Raw genomic sequence first — 20,204 nt, 5'->3', positions numbered from 1 at the left:
AAAAGTAATGTTTATTGGATCCTCTTATAATTTGAAAAATAAAATTGGAAATCAGCAAGTGATGATAAATGATAAATCTGTTACTCGATATTCATCTTTTCGATGTTTGGGGCTTGAATTAGATGAAAAAATGAGCTGGGAAAAGCATATAGACTCAATATGCAAAAAAGTTGCCTCCGGTATTGGAATTATTAAAAGAGTTAAACCGTTTGTAACACTTGAGACTCTTCACAATTTGTCTCTTATGCTTCCTTATATTTCGATTGCTGTTCCCCATGGGCGGCCAGAATTATAACAGGGGCAAATTACGATGTCAGATCAGCAGATTTGCTCCATGCTATCTCGTGGAAGAATCTGAATGAGAGGCATAAAATGAATAAATCTGTTTTGATGTTTAAAATATTAAACAACCACTCGGCCCCTAATTTAAAAAATAAATTCATTACAAGAGAAAATTTAAATCTGAATAATTACAACTTAAAAATGCTGATATCAATCTTTCACTTCCCAAACCAAATACTGAATATTTAAAGAAGAGCTTTGGGTACAGTGGAGCTGTGCTATGGAATAGTTTACCAATGCGAGCTAAGCAAACAAAATCTTTAAGTAGTTTCAAAAATTTGATAAAATCATGACGATTCTGTGTCAGACATCAATTAGTCTTAGTTTCTAACTTCTTTTTAATGGTTGCATGCGTATATTATGTAAATACTTTTATTCGTATACTGTTGGTAGGTTAGTTTATTTAATTACTTAAATATGTAATTGTGTAACGCCCCTCATGAAAATCATCCACGGGTGATGAGGGTAGCGTGGTTAAATAAAGTTTTATCTATCTATCTAAAGTACTAGTAAAGTAAGTTAGAACATATGGGATAGTCTCAAAGTGCTGTGAAATGGTTAATTTGGTGGATAGAGGGCAATGTGTGTGTATCAAAGGAGAGTTATCTGAAACCCGTCAAATCAACCTTGGTGTTCCACAAGGAAGCATCTTGGGGCCGTTGTTATTTAATGTTTATGTGAAGAGTTTGCCAACATCTGTCGAAAAATGTCGCATGGTTCTGTTTGCTGATGACGCTGTTCTGTTTTTGCTGCATCCACTCCTGAAAGTCTTCATGAGGCTTTGGTACATGATTTCAAACTTATGTATAACTGGTATATTGTCAATCAATTGAGTTTGAATGTCAAGAAAACCAAAATGATGTTGGCAAGATTAACAAAATGTTATCAACATTTCAGGATTTTGAGTTTAATCTAGATGGTGAACAAGTTAAACGAGTGCCTGAGAATAAGTATCTGAGTATAATGTTAGATGAGAAATGAAATTGGAAGGCACACATCAACAATTTGTCACGAAAGATTGGTCATCGCTTGTCTGTGTTTGATCGGATCTTACATCTTTTGGATAGAAAGCACGTTTAGCATACTACAACAGCCTTGTGCTCCCATATTTAGAATATGCAGATACGGTCTGGGGTGATCAACCTTGAATGAAATCGGAAATGGCCCATTTACAAGGATTCCAAAGTTGCTTCACAAAGAAAATTGTGAATTCCTAAATGTCCTCTGCTGAGGCTATTGCGGTGCTGAAATGGATCCTACTGGCGAAAAGAGGTTTTCAGCACCGGTGTGGTGATGTCCACAATAAAATCAAAGGGAGTGTTCCAGAACATTTTGATACTTTTAGACTAGGCTCCCTCTTCAACAGTCGATGGATACAACACCACAGATGGAAATTTGCCGTCTCTTCCTAATGTAAGAACGGATTGGGGGAAAAGAACCACGTAATATTGTTAGTTTCTAGGATTCCTTATTGTATCTCTATAGATAATTATGATTTTTGATTGAGAATTTAGAAATATTTTACAGTCAAAACGGAGGACCTTAATTGCCACTGACAAGAGCATTGCACCGGCATCGCAAAAGGGTAGTAGGGTTCGATTCCTGCCGGAGGACCTATAATTGACTCATTTTTCCATCAACTGTTCCTGGCTTGAATTTGAAGTGTGTATAATACCACTCGAAATTAAGACCCTTTAAACCTCTAGAATATTCCTGCATCGAGGGAAGTGGCAAAAATCATAATTGTTTTACCCTATCTATAGATAATATGCATGGCTAGCGGATCACCTTGCGTGGTACCTTCCTCTGATGCAATTTCTTTACCACCTTGCACGAACAATCTCGAAGCTGTTACATAACAATTGAACGTATAAACAGCCATTGCAGGACAAATGTACGGAATGTTATGTAACATGATCTTGCGGTTGATGGAATTGAACGCATTGGTGGCGTCCACCTGTGACACAGCATCTGTTTCTTCTTCAAAAATCTCCGACATGGCATGTGAACAGCAGCCTCGCAGCCTGATTGTTGTCCTGCACATAGCGGTAAGTCTCCGGCGCTATCCATAATTTGTGGCTTGATGGCAAAAACAGTTGATTTTCCAATTATCCGTCGTAGAACTTCTCCAATCCCAATCGGTCTCACGCCAGGGTTCTTGTCCAAAGGTATTAAGCGACATGTTAAGAAGGCCTCTAAGCTGGTGGTCTGATCTGATCCAATAACGACCTTCTGGGTTGCATCGTAGGACTTTGCCAGCATCTCTATGGTTGCGAGACACCAAAATGTGTCGCCATCCAAGTGCGTCAAGACCTGAAGGAAATTTGGCCAATTAAATATCACGTTCGTCGTGATTTGTTAGCTCGCGCCATTAATTAAACGGTTTGACTTACCAAACAATTATGAAAAAGAAATAGTTGTAATTAATTTTAGTTTTAATTTTAGCGAATGATAAGTATACCATCTCTCATAAAATGAGAGAATCTATTGGAATCTATAAACATCAAACTATCGCCCAAGAGGGTAAGCCTCTAAATAGTACGTGGCGTGCTCTTTTCAATGTTCGCTAGCTAGATACTTGTCTGGAGCGCGCGCATTAATTAGAACTATTTCTTTTTTATAATTGTTGGTAAGTGAAACCGTTTAATTAATGGCGCGAGCTACCAAATCACGACGAACGTGATATTTATGTGTCGTGTAGATGTGTAGTCAGGTAAATGCCACCGACTTAAGGCGATTCTCCATTACGTCCGCTCCGCCCGCGCGGGCGAAGCGCGCTTTGTTTTTAAGACCCTTCATAGTCCCATTGGCCGATTTTCAAAAGACGCTTCGCCCGGGCGGGTAAAGCAGACGGTAATTTTGACGCCATATTTGCCCGAAAATGACCTGCGTATGAGGTAATTGCACTGATGAAGGCCCGGGTTAACGGACCGAACGCTTTGCGGTATTACTTACAAGAATATTAATATGGTGGCTGTTTAATATACTGAAAAGTAAGATACTTCAAAGTTTTTAAGTGTTATTATCAAATGTTTGCAACACACGCGCAATTATGCGTGGGACCAAAACAACCTTGACGATTTCAGCAACAATTTTATTAAGTATAGTATAAAGTAGCTACATTAATATATTGTCGATTTTGAAAGCGAATAAAGCATTTTCTATTTTGACGTTGATTAGCTATGTGTGCAAAATTCATCACATGACTTTACATTAAACAATAGTAAACGATTAGATTTTGTAAGAAGACTCCTGTAATTTGGCTTATCGCTCGATAAATTGACTAGTATAAGTAGTTTAAAATTTAATCACATTTTCAACTTAAAGCTGAAAGAAAATCTAGAAGAGAAACCAACTCTCCTAACCCTTGCCCGTCCCTATGGACCTTTGTCCGAAACTGGTGGATCTTCAGAACTTGCTGCTGAGGTATTGTTGCGGATAATTCTATATTCCAAAGATATCCATGAAACTAGACAGTACAAGAATTAATTACCTGTATGGAATAAAATGTAAGAAGTCCGAAAGGTAGAAAAGGGGGGAGGACGGTAGGGAGATAGAGAGGTAGAGAAGATAGAAATGTCTCACAACAGTATGGTCGAAACATTTTAAACATTGCATATTTTTCGTCTAGGCACGTAATCAGGACCTGCAAGCAATTGTCAAAGACAAACAAACTGTCCTAAAGACGTCTAAGAATCCTAATCATTCCTTGTCAGAAGATAATGGATCTTCAGAACCTACTGTTAAGGTATTGTTGCTGATGATTCTCTATTCCTAAAGAACTTCTATAGGATGTATCTGGTTTTCGAGTATACAATATATTTTGAAAGTAGAGAATGAAACGGTGGAGCTTTATAGATTATAATGTGAAGAGTCAAAAAACAAATTAAACAGGCAGGTTGTCTTGTCGGCTAGGATCTATATAGGTAGGCCGTTGGCAGAAAGAAAATGGGTACGCTAAGCGTACATGTATCTGCGTGCCTCAAGCAGATTAGGGACCTTTGAGCATATAGGACGGCAACACGAAGATGGCGGCTATCAATACAATGGGTCGCTAGAAAGATACAAATAATTAAAGACGTATGAGAGTTTGCAATATCGTAGCTAGAGATTTGCCAGGCGGAAAACGGATTCTTATAAATATGAGAGCCCAACATATAACATTTAAGAAAGCCATCAAAACAATTTGAAGTTTAAAAGTAAATATATTTGTAACGTTTCGTCTTTAACCTAAGACATCTTCAGACAAGTGATATAAAATTACATGAGATTTGAGTATATATAATCTATTTACATATGTAAATTAATGACGGATAGGAAGGTATAAGATAGTACATGACAAAACTGCACAGACGAAGGGACATAAACACAATACAAAAACTATGAAAACACGTTACAGAAGATTAAGTGGGATTGAACTGCCCTGGATGTTAAGCGAGGGTTTGAGTTTGGAGATGAGGAGGCTTTCATGAATCATGAGTTCATGTTTGTCAGAACATGAAGAAAGAATTTTAAAATCATCAAAGTCGGCACAGTGCCCTGCAGTGGTTATGTGGGAGAAGATGCTGGACAAAACTGGACTAGATGACGGTTTTCCAGTTATAGGGGAAATTCCCAAGTGTTCCGATACTCTGGTGTGTAGATGGCGTGTGGTTTGACCCAGGTACGATGCGGAACAGCATCGACACTTGAAAAGGTATACAACACCAGATCTCAGAAACTTGGGAACTTTATCCTTAAATGGAAAAAAGGAAGAAATACGTGTGGTGGAACGAAAAACAAAGCGAATATTTAGATGCGGATAAGCAGCATTACAAAGTCGAGTAATTTGATTGCGAATCTGAAGCGAGTGGCAACTAGTGAAGGGAAGGCAAAAATAGACCATTTTCTTTGAAACTGTGTGAATAAGTGGTTTTGGCTCAAAGGTGTTTTGCCAAAACCACTTATTCACACAGTTTCAAAGAAAATGGTCTATTTTTGCCTTCCCTTCACTGGTTCCCACTCGCTTCAGATTCGCAATCAAATTACTCGACTTTGTAATGCTGCTTATCCGCATCTAAATATTCGCTTTGTTTTTCGTTCCACCACACGTATTTCTTCCTTTTTTCCATTTAAGGATAAAGTTCCCAAGTTTCTGAGATCTGGTGTTGTATACCTTTTCAAGTGTCGATGCTGTTCCGCATCGTACCTGGGTCAAACCACACGCCATCTACACACCAGAGTATCGGAACACTTGGGAATTTTCCTTATAACTGGAAAACCGTCATCTAGTCCAGTTTTGTCCAGCATCTTCTCCCACATAACCACTGCAGGGCACTGTGCCGACTTTGATGATTTTAAAATTCTTTCTTCATGTTCTGACAAACATGAACTCATGATTCATGAAAGCCTCCTCATCTCCAAACTCAAACCCTCGCTTAACATCCAGGGCAGTTCAATCCCACTTAATCTTCTGTAACGTGTTTTCATAATTTTTGTATTGTGTTTATGTCCCTTCGTCTGTGCAGTTTTGTCATGTACTATCTTATACCTTCCTATCCGTCATTAATTTACATATGTAAATAGATTATATATACTCAAATCTCATGTAATTTTATATCACTTGTCTGAAGATGTCTTAGGTTAAAGACGAAACGTTACAAATATATTTACTTTTAAACTTCAAATTGTTTTGATGGCTTTCTTAAATGTTATATGTTGGGCTCTCATATTTATAATAAGAATACGTATGAGAGTTTCATACGTTTTCACGTCTTTCAGGTCTTGCGTTTTGTGTACGACGTCTGCGTTCCAAGACATAGCGAACGTTAAGCCGGTTTTCTACTGGCGATAAATTTCGCACGAAGCAATATTTTAATTTTGTTTCAGAGCTCTTAACTGCATCCATTTGCAACAAATACACCTTTTCAGTGTGTCTGCAAATTAACCATTTCAAGTCACATGGTCTGAAATGGTTAAATTTTATTGGTTATTCCATGGTCACAACATCTAAAATGGATTGATTGCATGTAAGCTAAAAAGGTCTATTGCTGCGCAAAAAACATTGCTAGTGGAAAACTGGCTTTACTTACACATTAACGTACACATTGATGTGACGACCTTTTACATATAATTAGTGCTAACAATATATAACAAGTGAATGTTATTAGTAACTTTTTTAGAATATACCACCAAATGAGGTCATCCATACCAATAGCATCAGGGGTGGATCCGGCGCTAGTGCACTGATTTGCATTACAAATCAAAGTGGTTATTTTTAGCAGTTTTCTTGTGTCATGGAAATTAGTGCACTAGTGCTGGATCCACACTCTAAATACCATTCCTGATGCGATTATCCTTTATAGTCAGGTCACAATTGGAATCCGTAGACATGCAATGTTGAAACACGGCAGGAAATTTAAGTTTCAGTTTCAGTTTTTATAAACTGAAATTGGGGTATTAAAATTTAGATAAATAACTGGGTCACCTCTTCTTTTTGTTCCAGATTTCCTAAGCTAGGCCTCACCAAAATGCATTTTGACTACAAAAATCAAGTCCAAAGCTAAATGTAGAGCAGGCCTAGGCTTGTGGTGTGAACACTGCTTTAAGTCACAGCTAATGTTGGTATTTCATTTCATTTCTGACTTGGTGTATATTGATTTCTGGATAAATATGAATATTATACTAAATGATAACTGTTGACATTTTCATTTGCAATACATGTTTGTTAAACTTTAAGCATATATTGTTTCGGTAGAATGCCTACATATAGAAACCTTTCAAACTGTTAAATTTCCAAATTGACACATTAATTTAAGTGCAAATATATACTGGACAGGTTTACTAGACATGGCTAGAATTAGATGTAAATTGACTAGCCATATGACATGCTAAAACATAAAATATCTCACAACTCATCCTTTGAACATCTAATTTTCATACAAGCTAAATTTGTCAAATTATGTACTGATAGTAGTTGCCTGCTTGCAAACAGAATATTAATTTGCAGGAAATTGAAAAAGCAGGCTTCTTGCAAATTCTAGAGGTTCGAATAAGGCAAATTAATCTTCAAATTAAGGCAGGTTTTTAAAGCAAACTCTAGAGGTTCATAGGGTAAATATACACCATTATTATACGCCTAGCTTATTTCTTTAGGAACAATTCTACAAGTGTTCAGGAAGATAAACATTTCTGAATCAATGTGAAAATTTACACCTTAATATAATAATTATAAAAGTTAACGACATGGTTAGGTGCGTAAAATACAGTATAAAATTGTCTCTGAATAATTTTACATGCTTCAATGCTGTTTAAATAAATTCAATAATATGAAATCAGATAACATACATATTTCGCACGACCGCCGAGGCCCCGGGCAAATAAAGTAAAATAGTTGAAGGAATACCAGCGTACTCAACTCTTATAATTTATTTCAACATTTTTTAAGCGAATTTTTCAATATTGTAGCAATTAAAAATCAAAATCCACCTTTCGGTTTTCGCTGCGGCCATTTTGTATCCACAAATACTAATTCTTGGCTTTTGTTCACTTTTGTTGCATAAAAAGGAAAATACGGATCTAAAACGTTGGTCGATTTGCGGCTTTTTAAGCACGAAAAACAAATCTAACCTAACCAACTTTCAAACCCGGTAGCAATGTATCCGCGAGCGCAGATACGAAAATTGAGGTACGTATACATGAAGACTGTAGAAATAGTTTAAAAATCAATCACATTTCCAAATTAAACCTGAAAGAATTCCTGAAAACCAATTATCTCTACATCTGAAGAGAAACCAACTATCTATTCTATATTCCTAAAGATAACCATGCATGCAAGTATAGAAGTAAAATGATGAAACTGTATAGAATGAAATGTAAAAGTCAGAAAGGAAGGAAAGGAGGGAAGGCGGTAGGGTTGTTGAAAGGGTGGTTAGGAAGGCGGAGAAAAAGGATGGAAGTTAAAAAAAATCACGGTAAGTGACTGTTCACGTGCGTGATTAAAAAGAACGTTTTAAAGCATCAGCACAGCTGGCTAGGAGCCTAGGATCTAAGTAGGCGGTTAATTGGCTGGAAGAAAGGAAAGAGTTAAGGGGGTAGAAGTGGTGATAGGAAGGCAACTGGGAGGAAAGTAAGGAAAGGATCAAGGTAGGAAGGAGGTGATAAATTAGTGCCGCTCAAACTTGAATTGTAGATTTTAAGTATTTTTTAGAAATGAACAGCGAGGCTCCTGCCTTGTCGTTTGTTCGCAAATTTAATTGCTTACGAAAATGGTGAATTTCGATACAAAAAGCTATGTGACTTTAAAGTTGTCCTCTTTGTTGTGCGTTTGGTTATTCTGCTGATGAAGTTCTTTCAAGAAATAAATTAAAATTTAGGTTTTCAATTCTAATTTCAAACTGAAACCTATGCATTAAACATCATTTTTGGCATGCCCTGCGACGGAGGTTGCGTTTTTCATTGTAAACACCAACGCTCTCCGTCATTTTGAACTTCTTTAGAGAGAGAGCGATATCTGTAAAAAAAAAACGATATCGCTGACATATCGTTTTTATGTTAGTAATGTCACCCTGATATCTACCTGTTAAAGGCACAAGTATATGTAATAAACCATGTTGTTTCGTCGCATTATACACGTAGAAATATATATCAATAAGTAATTAAATCGCTCTTTCTTTTATTACGATCACGTAGGTCTAATAAATTCCTATTGGTAAACCTCTTTAATAAATACATTGGTAACGTTTTGTTTTTGACTGCGCTAAATGGTACTCTCTTCGAGGTTGCAGATTAGCAGATCAGCATTTTCCGAAGTGTTTCAGGATCAATTTACAAGGTTTATCGTGTTATATCATGCGAAAAAATGCTTGATTATATACGGCTTAATTTTGTATATTGTCTCATAGACTTTAAACCTGTGAGCAATAATCAAAATTGGGTTGTGTAATTGTTTAAATATTTTAATTATGAGAGTTTTTTAATCTGAAGCGTAAAGAATGCTTAGTCTATTTTAACAGGTAAAGGTTCACACAGGCAGCACGTGATTTGGCAACGCGCCGCGAATTTTCACTTTTTATGGTTTCTCGACTGGTTTAACCAGGATAAAAAGAAACTGGCATCTTTGGAATTCGCATTTCACCCTCTCATGGTTCAAGGACTACCAAGCATTAGTATTAGTGGAAAATATTTCAGTATTACGATTTTTTTTGTACAGGCAAGTGATCAGAACCAAGGCCACTTTTATCAAAAACCGCAACTTACGCAAAATCAAGGTGGAGGGAAGAAAAAAAAGAAAAAAGAACAAAGCAACGCGTATGTTTGTATCTATATTTTAATTATGTATAATGGAAGTGTGAACGTAATTGTGGATATAATATATAGCTACCTATGCTGTAAGCTTATTTATTATATGGATTGGGGTATTTTTCTGAGAACTAAAACACTCGTAGAGCGCCACTACATCTGGGATACAGTGTGGATTTTTCCGTATATCACGTTTAAAGGTGACATAACGAGTTTCAAAAATTTCCCCGCCATTTTCATTGTTGTCGTTGTGAAAATATAAATGGTTTTGGTTCGTATATAAAACGAAATTAACGTTGGATATACAAACGAAAACATTTCAAGGGCATCTTTACATGAATAAAATTTATTCTACTTTAATCCTTAGGCTATAATTTTTTCTTTTATAATGGTCTTTCACGGCTTATTTACTTGTCATCTTTGTTTGTACTTTTGTCACTCCATATAAACACAGAACAGTACACGGTTCGCTCGAAGATATGGGTTTGGTATATATGTTCTCGTGGCAAGAACAACATCTACTCGCAACCTGTAATATCCTATATTTATCTTTTGTCATAAAGTTTAAATAATATGACTATCTCTGTAAGACAATATGAAATTGTGGCAGTACCCTGGGAATGACAGCATTTTTGGACCAGAAACTGTTCCCCACACGCTGCTAATTTTGTTGTTGTTGTTGTTGTTGTTGTTGTTGTTGTTGTTGTTGTTGTTGTTGTTGTTGTTGTTGTTGTTGTTGTTGTTGTTGTTGTTTGTGTTGTTGTTTTCTTTGAAAAAACCCTACGGCTATTTAAAATGATTAAATTTACGGATAAAGAAACTGTTTAGGAAGCTGCTAGTTTAAATTCCCAAGAGCAGAAAGTCGTGCGCTGTACAGGGTGAGTAAAAAAACCCCGACGCCTTTGAAAGTCAAAGTAGCCGCGAACTTAAGGCTAGAATTTGACAATTCCCATGTGTACAATCAACAGGACGTGGTTGATTAATGCGAAAGTGTTTAAATCAATTGAACTAATTCAACAGGGCGCTTGTGCTAGAAAAACGATTTGATAAAACTGTTCTTTTTTATTTACAGAGCTTAGAATGCATTTTAACTCCCAAAGAGAACAACTTTATGTTTTAGGTTAAATGATGGTTCACATTTGATATGCTTCGTATACCCATGAAATATTTTAGGCAATTTCTGTCACATTACAACCGCTATGCGGCTAATTTGAATTTCAAAGGTATCAGGTTTTTCTTTACTCACCCTGTATAGACTATAGAGTATAGGGATTATTTTAAAACTGCGTCATTTTTTGCAATTACAATATATATATAATATATATATATATATATATATATATATATATATATATATATTTATATATTATATATATATATATATATTTATATATATATATATATATATATATATATATATATATATATATATATATATATATATATATATATATATATTTATGTATATATATATTTTTTTTTTTTCACACGCTTGTCAAGTTTTTCTTGACGGCCGTACGCACGAACAATTAAGTCTCTCCACACAGCGTAATATAGTTTATTAACCCAAGTCATTAACTGAGACTCGAACTGAGAAATGCGCGCTTTGTGTTGATACTTCACCAGTTCCTGGTCCAATAGTACGATCGTACGTTTACCCAATGTATGCACTTCGTAATGGAAATTTATAATTATGATTCTTGCTAACGTTTTATGCCAGCTATAGACCTTTCATACAAATAACGCATACAAATCAACTTTACCTATCCTAAAAATTACCAAATTATCTTAAAAATCTCGAGTTTCACGAGTTAATTACCATTTCTCTATACGTATATTTAGAATTGGATCTAAAAGTTATTCTGAAGAAAAATGTTTAACCGTAGTTTTCCATGCGATATTATCTACAAAATTTAAACGCGAGGACGGAACAAATATCGTGATTCGTGGGGAAGGGCCTGTTTTTGAAGGTTGGAAAAAGGATGGTATACCTGTGAGCATAAAAGAGTAAGTATATGAATCAAGATACTTCCTTGTTAGTCAAGGACCTGTATATGAGTTTATATGCATTTCATTTATATAGGACAGGTAAACTCAACTGTTTTAGGCTAAGTTGACCATGGCAGTCAACATAGTAACGCTGCCCGAACCAACCATAAAGCCGGTTTTCCACTAGCGATATTTTTCGCGCGAAGCGACTTTATTTTTTTGTATTTGAGCAATTTGTTCTAGATGGTTGCAGTTGAGAGCTCTAAAACAAAAGTAGAATGTCGCTTCGCGCGAAAATAAGCGCTAGTGAAAAACCGGCTTAACATAGGGCGAAACATCCGAAACTGACCACACCCGAAAACGGCATATTCACTATAATGCTATCTGCCAAACCAAAAAAGCTTTGAGTAATCTGCTTATATGGTTGAGAGATGGTGCTTTTTAAGGGTGGTCATTCGTAAGTAGAAAATGCCTAGCACTAATACTTTACAAGAAAATGACCATGCAATATTCATACACGAGTGTCAAATTGTGGCGAATAACTTCAAATAAACAGCAGTGGGCCTGCACTGCCTTTTTTCCCAAATCTTTTTATGGAAACATAATTCGTCCCTTTTTAAAAATATTATCACTGTTTGGTGTAAAAAAGTTAATATTTTGTGACTGAAATATTAATTTGAAATTTACTTCCTGTAAATGGACGCATTTCGCCGACTCCCAAGTCCACTCCTCTGTTTATCAGCGAATCCTTCGAATCCTTCTGAATATGAAAGTCGGTCGAGACATAATATTTACTTTTTTAACGAGTTTCCAAAGTTTTCAAGTAGATTTGAACTGTTTAACAATCGGCAACGTAAAATCCCAACTTTGACCAAATACGGCGCCATTGTGTCATCCCGTGTCGGTTGATAGCAATTCCGCATGATTGCATGTTTCTCTTACAATGAAGGCCTTTTAGTATCAGCATTAACAAATAAGACCTTTATAAAGGACTTGAAATTAAAAACATGAATAAAATATGAGAAATACAGCATTTTACCACCCTGTAAAATTTGCACATGAGTTGTTTAAAACAATGCGTACAGATTTCGCGCGAGAAACGGAACAGGGCTCTGACAGGGGGGGTGAATATCTTCACAGATGATCGAAAGCCGCATCTGAAGACTGAAAATACACACAACATTGAACGCTTTGGCACTATCCAGTATATAACAGTATATTTCAGGATATAATTTTATTAATACATTGGTTTCAGTCTTTTTTAATTACAGTTATTAGGCCTTTGTTGTCGTGCGCAGCTTTTTTCTCTTCGTGTGAAAAGAGATCAATCTCCTGGCTTATCGTTATCACGAAAAGGCGGTGCAGGCCCACTGCTGTTTATTTGCAGTTGTTAGCCACAATTCGACACTTATGTTTGAATATTGCATGGTCATTTTCTTGTAAAGTATTAGTGCTAGGCATTTTTTACTTACCAATGACAACCCCTAAAAGCACCATCTCTCAACTATATAAGCAGTTCAGATTACTTAAAGCTTTTTTGGTTTGGCAGATAGCACTATAGTGAATGTGCCGTTTTGGGGTGTGATCAGTTTCGGATGTTTCGCCCTGTGTTATGGTTCGGGCAGCGTTACCATGTTGACTGCCATGGTCAATTTACCCTAAAACAGTTGACTTTACTTGTCCTAAATCAAATGCATACAAACTCATGTACAGGTCCTTGACTATATGTGGGGTACTAACACTATATTCACATTGCTTTCTTCATGCAAATCAAATTAAAGAGTGCATAAGAAATTATTAAACGCATAATTCAAACACAAATCCCTTGAGCCTCTCAAAACTATTCAAAAAAGGCTGTCCTTCAAAAACCTTTAACTGTAAGCTCGCAAAAAATAATGGGAATTTGCATTTAGTAATTATAATGCATACGAGTAGCAAATCAAACCTTTTAAATGCAAAACTCAAAACTAATGATATCAAGATATCGCAGGAAATTTTGCCTTGACATTTGTATTGGAATAAAACTTGTGAAATATGTAATAATTATGTAGGAAATGCGGTTTATAAGGAACGAATTTCATCTTGAAAATATTTTGCTTGTCATGTAGATCGCCCCGAATGTGCAACACACTGTAGTTATATATTAACTATAAATTAACATGTTTTAACGAGGGAACAGTTCGTACCTAATTCGTCTAGTTAGCTTGCAAGACTGAGAATTTTGAATATCATGCATTTTCCTTCCGTTTCAAAATACGATCCTATTTTCTAATCCGTAAGCACTTAAGCGCAACAAAAATATAATGCATGTTCCATCAAAACACGAGCATTGCTATGGGACACGATAACTATAGGTTCTAAAATAACTGTGTGTTTACTTATTTAAAATAACAAGTGTGTTTACATAATTTACATGAATTGAAACTGCTCCCTGATTGCATGGTCACATTATAGTGTCCGGTTTGACTATTTATGGTTACAAGTTACAACATTTACAACAGTACATGACATGACAGTAAACAGATCACTACAACAATGGAACATTTTACTTACATCAGTTACATGAGAACATTACACCTAACATTTTTTTGTTACTATCAAAGAGCAGTTATTTAGCTTTCTACTTCATATAATTTATATTTTATATTTCAATTAATAAGTGTCAATTAAGAAGTCCTGTTTCCTTATATATCCTGTCAAAATCAAACTGGCCCAGTTGAATGCCAAACGGCACAAATTTAAATTTATTATAAGTCCGCCGCACACGAGAGCTATTAGCTGAGCTAAAAACCTCGCGTGGCTGTTAGCTCAGCTGATAGCTCTCGTGTGCGGCAGGCTTAATGCGTATATCTGAGTAAATGATAACCATCATTCAATTCATTCAACGGTGGAAGAATAGTTTCCCACAGAGAATTTTTGCAACACGATTATTGGGTCATTTCTTTAATTATATGACATAGAAGAAGTATATAGCCAGAAAGGTGGTCCATTGTCTGACTTGATTGTTGCTGGTAACCATGGCGGGCGAACATCTGATCTGGTCGTTGCGACCAGAAGGTGCTCTCTCGAATTAAGTAATCTGTAGAATTTAATACAAATGTATCGTTTCCCATGGTCCTTTTGGCATTGTTGTCGTTGATATTGGCTCTTGTGGTGGTGCTTTGTCAACTGCTTGACACGGAACGCACTTCTCGTTGTTGGTTTCACCATTGCCAAGACGAATTTCGTGTTGAATATCAATCGCACGTCGCTGCAGCGATTCTGGTATCATTATACGAAATCTACGAAGAACCACGCCTTTTTCTGTCACCGTAAGTTCATCTTTTATTTGTTTATAGACTTGACTATCTCGTAGTGTCACTTATTGAGCTTGATAGCTGCCCGAACAATTCGGAAGGTTTTATTTTTGTATGCCAAAGTAGGCCATGCAAGATCAGTATCTTGGCTATGGTAGAAGTTAACTTGTTGTATGCAATTTGATGAATGTCTGTCCACACGAAAGTTCTATTTTTCTTCGTTGAATGCCGCAATGGAGCTGTGATGGTTGCAAATTTCGGAATATACTTGGCACTGTAATTTGCTATGCCGAGGAGACTTCGTACTTCAGCAACAGTTTCGGTACTGGTGCGTTCTTTAAGGTTTCGACACGTTTGGGATCAGGTTGGCTGCCATCTTTGGAAAACACTTGTGCGAAAAATTCCAGTTTGCCATTTAAGAAGCTGCACTTCGCTTGATTCAAGTGTATTGTTCAAGTTCGTTTATGTTCTTGTCGTGCGGTGCCATATACCAAAATGTCATCAGCTATATTCTTTACTCCGATAATCCTTGTAATTGGGTTTGTAATGTATACTGGGCGATTTCACCTGCTGCATTTGTGCAATAGTTCAGGCTTTTGTTTCTAAAGAGACCGATGTTTGTACTAAATGTTGTGATGCAATGCCTTCGTGAAGTTCTAGCTGGTGATAGGTCTTTGTAATGTCTACTTTGGAAAAACAAGTTGCTCCATTTAATTGAAACTATAATTAAACTTCATTAAACTTCAACTTAAGATAAGTCTCGTTTAATTTTCGATTCTATTACGTCATTAGCTGTAGTCGGAGGTATTTTTGGAGATTTTAGAGCTGACATTGAACCAATTTAAGAATTTATGATAGAGATTTACGATAACGTGCCCATAATGGCACTTCCAAAATTAAATGTATTGGTATTTAGATTATCAAAACGCTGAAATGTTTCCTAAGCATAATATTTTTCAGGTCAAAATGTCTTGGAGCAAGGTGAGATATAGAAGCTGCTCGTGTAGTATGACTTTTATACTGTAAAGTATTAATGCCCGCTGCAGTCATGTAATGTTTCCAAAGAAAGTCTATATTTTTAGTATATATTACTGTACAAAAGTCGGTTAATAATATATCAAAACTAAGCCAAAAAACTCCTTTTAAATTAATACGTTGATTAGCATATTGTTTACAATTAGGGTTCAGTTCAAGCCTTTATACATTATGCATGCACCTACGTCACATCTCCCTTCTTCAAGATGATATTTTTTTAGAAATATACGAACCAACGAGTTTTTTTAAAAAAATAAAATAATATTATATCCCTTCTATACTAGTTCCTAGGTTCCAGTCTCATAATCCTTGAAGTAGGCAGGTCTTCTAAGAAGACGTCCTTGGGAACTATACTTTCTAGGATAATCGTTACATTCCCCCCGATCATGACACTCTTGCTGCTGAACACCTGTCGGGCTTGCTACTGTCAATGAATTTCCTTGTGCCTGAGACAGCTAGGCTGTGGACTAGCGGTCTACTGAACAAACTCTTCTGTACTTACTCTAGGTAACGGCCCTATGAGACCGTTTCCGGTTCCACTTCTGGGCCTTGAACATTCGTCTCACGCATATGTCGACGATTCCTCCTAAGAAATCTTCCTTGCTCGGTCACCACAGCATAAGGTCTGACTCCCACCTTTCCTTCTACTTTCGCCTTTATCCATTCTTTGGTATACTTCCTTGGTTTAACAAAAACGCAATCTCCTTTCTGCAACAGCTTAAAAGGCTTAGAACCACGGTTACAGTAAAAAGCTTGCTTCCGTTTTTTCGTTTTTAAACGCTTCACCGTATCTTCGTTTGCTGCTGGCTTCAACAGTATACTAGAGGTAGGTGCCAGCGTTTTGGTTCGTCGACCAAACAAACGCTGCGCTGGAGAAGTTTCCAAATCCTCTGTAGGCGTATTTCTGAAGTCAAAAAAACCCACGTACGGGTCTGTTCCAGAAGAACGTGCTTTTTCCATGATCGTCTTCACTGTCTTCACCGAGTTCTCCGATTTTCCATTGGACTGAGGGTAATCAGGTAAGATGGGTACATGATGAAATTCATAATCATCGGAAAATTTCTTGAATTCGTCGGAGGAAAATTGAGGCCCATTTTCACTCACTAACTTGTCTGGTATGCCATGTCTCGCTAGATGTATGGGCCTGTTTTGGCTGTCTTATCATAGTCTGTCAACTTCACAGAAATTTGAATAATAGTCTACGGTGACCAGATAATCTCGACCGTGAAACTCGAACAAATCTGTTTCATCGTGGTTTGGGTTTGGTTTAAAAGCGCTCCTAACACAAAAATGCATTTTAGATATTTAGATCCTTATTGGCTGTATATACGATATTCGAAAACCAAATTGCAATAGCTATTTTAGTTTAGAAGTTATCCCCGTTTAAACATGATATTTTGCGATGTAGGAAAACCGAGCAAAAGGTATTGGTGCGAAATCGATGTTGTGCATGATGTCACAATAAACCAATTCAAAACTTAGTATTTAGTAACCGCGCCTTCGCGCAACATGGAAACGAGACTTGATGTGCAAAAAACAATATTTGTATATTTTGCAGTACAAAGTTATTCGCCGAGTTATGTCCCGGTTTTCGCCTTTGTTTTACATATTTTTCGATACCTTTAAATTCAGCTTGGTTTCATCGTTTTTATCATAGTTTTCAGGTTAGGAAGTTTTGCCTTTCAATTGAGGCGTTTTTGTGATGTTTTCATTCATCTTTTCGGCTGCTTTCGTCGGGGAAATATGGAAAAGGCCGACACAAACTGAGGTAAAAATTTAGTTTTTTCCAAACTATTTCGTCTCAAATTTTGAAAATGTATTTCATTTTTCTTCCTCTTATTTGTGCAAAATTTGGCGATATATATTTGGTGCAAAATCTTTGTTTTTGTGACAAAAATTATTGAAAAGTTACGGTCGAACAAACCACCATGTTCACATTTCTCATTTAAAATTTTTTTATACCAATTTTATCGATCGATAAGCTGTAATTTAACAGCAATTTTACAGCTCAGCAAAAAAATTAGTAGAAATCTGTTGACAAAAACTGTAAGAGATAAAATAAGTAACGGAGTTTTTTGGTTTATTTTCCCTGTGTATATAGATTACAGTACATGTGATGCCGACTGAAAAGCAAAACAACTCTTCAACTTGGCACACATGCATGACATGGATATAGTAAAATACTCATAACCAAGACATAATATCATTGTCTATTTTGAATGGCCATTTTTAGTGCAAAGTTTGCGAAAATTCAAACGAGTCAGTAAGTCAGACAGTCAGTCAGTCAGACAGTCAGTCAGTCAGTCATAGTGTAAATTTTACGGGGGGTAGGTTGATTTATGCGTATAGTACCTTTTTGAATATGATCAGTAATTTAAAGTTTTTAAATCAGTTTAACTTGCTTTATTTAATAATGCACTATACCCCTTTTGCAAAGTTCACCAAAATGTTGGGAAATTTTGGCGGTTACTGTAACTTTTGAAGCATTGCTTTTCCGCGGTTTGGGTTTTGTTTTAAAGGGATTTGCGCAGAGTTGCCCCCCCCCCCGGAACACCCGATTCTTTCTTACACGTCGCAACTGCGCATGTGCCGTCAAGACTTGAACATTATTCACGATGTAAAGAAACGAGGAGCGACGAGCATTGTAGGCCGTAGGATGAGCATCGAAAAGATGCAATTCCGTTGCTCCCCAAGTGAAAAAGGTGCACAATTGGGAAAACAATCCCTCCAAAGTTTGCTATATTCGCGCTTCGAAATATTCGAACCGCCATTGTTTTAGTAGCAAATACGCATGCGCTTCTCAGCCAAACTCTTACTGCGCACGCGCAAACAGGAAAAATGGATTTTCCCTGTGGGTTTTCCCCGATTATAGCAAACTCGAGATAAAGACCAAACCTTGTAATATTAACGAATAAATACACGCACATTAAATATTGTTATAACACATTGTATGTTTTCCTTGCTCATATGCTAAATCACTTCAATTCATTGGCTATTGTTTCAAAATACCGTTTTAACGTACGTTCAAAATACCGTTTTAACAATTTCCTCGCTCCGATTCAATATTTCATTTACTGTTGACAGTTCTGTAGGGGAAGCATCAATTACAGGTAGATAACCAAGCTTAGATTGGGTAGGTATGTTTCTATTGACAGTTAGTCTCGTGTTGAATCCTGTCCAATTTGGAATTTCACTGCTCCTACCAAGATATCTACATAGACAGAATGCAAGGTCTTTCTTCTTAGCATCAATCTGAGGTAATATATGATGTTCTTCCTCAATTTCCTTATTTTCCATGACATCCTTTAAATTAACAGTTTTTCTTTTTCCTAGAAAATAAGGATTAATGTCCTTTAATGGTGCTGGGAGGGATCTTGACCTTGGAATGCTATCCCGTCTCTGTAACTCAGTACTTGCACTTTGTTCCCTTTGAATGATAATGCCCCCAGTGATGTGAGTTGTCCCTTTGCCAGATCTAGTTTCTTCTGAGAAATCATCATTATCCCATGCAAGAGTAGTTGGAACATCACTAACAAAGCCTGGAGGAATAGCAGAATCATTGGATATATTCATCTGTGCAAGGGCAGTTTCATGGCACAATACAAATGAGTGTGACATGCAATGTCCAAAGCCACTCAATAGAGAAATTACTGAGGCTGAACCTGTCAGTTGTCTAAGTGCCATGGCAAGTGCTATGCTCTTGGGCGTAGGATTCCTTCCCCCAGATGCTAAATTCACAAGGTCTTGTACAATTGATGTTAGTTTGGCACTGTTCTTGCCCTCAATTGGCACGTATTCACTTAAAGTTGGCTCTGAAGAGAATCCACAAGTCCAAGCCAATACATTAAAAAGTTCACATGGAACCACTTTTTGCACATTCTCCATTATCAAATCAGATGCCAATGGTGGCCAAGGAAGATTCGGTTTTGGTATCTCTTGGACCTTTGGGCGAAGAATCAATGCAGCATTGTATAGAATTTGTAACTCATTGACTTTAGAATTTCCCTCAGTTTCTGTGTTGGAATTCAGATCATCATCAATGGTATAGCTCTCTTCATCAAAGTCTTCATCGTTGGTTTCTGACTTGTTTGACATATGTTCCTCAACCAATTCGGAAGAATCCAAATTTTCCACATATACAATCTCACTAACATTTCTCATTTTCGGTACATAGAACACAAGTTGGGGATAACTTTTCATCAGTCGTTGCTTGAGTTTAAAAGCTCTATATTTAGATGCATCCACATTCTCGGTGTCCTTAGC

At 36.6% G+C, this 20,204-nt stretch overlaps 1 protein-coding gene across 1 annotated transcript in view; it reads left to right on the top strand.

Moving 5' to 3' along the window:
* LOC114535796 (E3 ubiquitin-protein ligase rnf213-alpha-like) overlaps positions 1 to 20,204 on the top strand; it is a 114,999-nt gene that overhangs the window by 14,857 nt on the left and 79,938 nt on the right. The window contains exons 4-7 of the mRNA XM_028557122.1: positions 3,670 to 3,768; positions 3,974 to 4,090; positions 9,533 to 9,630; positions 11,464 to 11,628. Coding sequence (XP_028412923.1) covers positions 3,670 to 3,768; positions 3,974 to 4,090; positions 9,533 to 9,630; positions 11,464 to 11,628 — 479 coding nt within the window. The remainder of the gene's footprint in view (positions 1 to 3,669; positions 3,769 to 3,973; positions 4,091 to 9,532; positions 9,631 to 11,463; positions 11,629 to 20,204) is intronic.

Source organism: Dendronephthya gigantea, unplaced genomic scaffold (assembly GCF_004324835.1).
Source record: "Dendronephthya gigantea isolate DGI-Jeju-01 unplaced genomic scaffold, DenGig_1.0 000125F, whole genome shotgun sequence".
In the NCBI taxonomy this organism is placed as follows: Eukaryota; Metazoa; Cnidaria; class Anthozoa; order Malacalcyonacea; family Nephtheidae; genus Dendronephthya; species Dendronephthya gigantea.
Note: the sequence above shows the minus strand (reverse complement) of the source record. Positions and strands in the feature narration are given on the sequence as shown.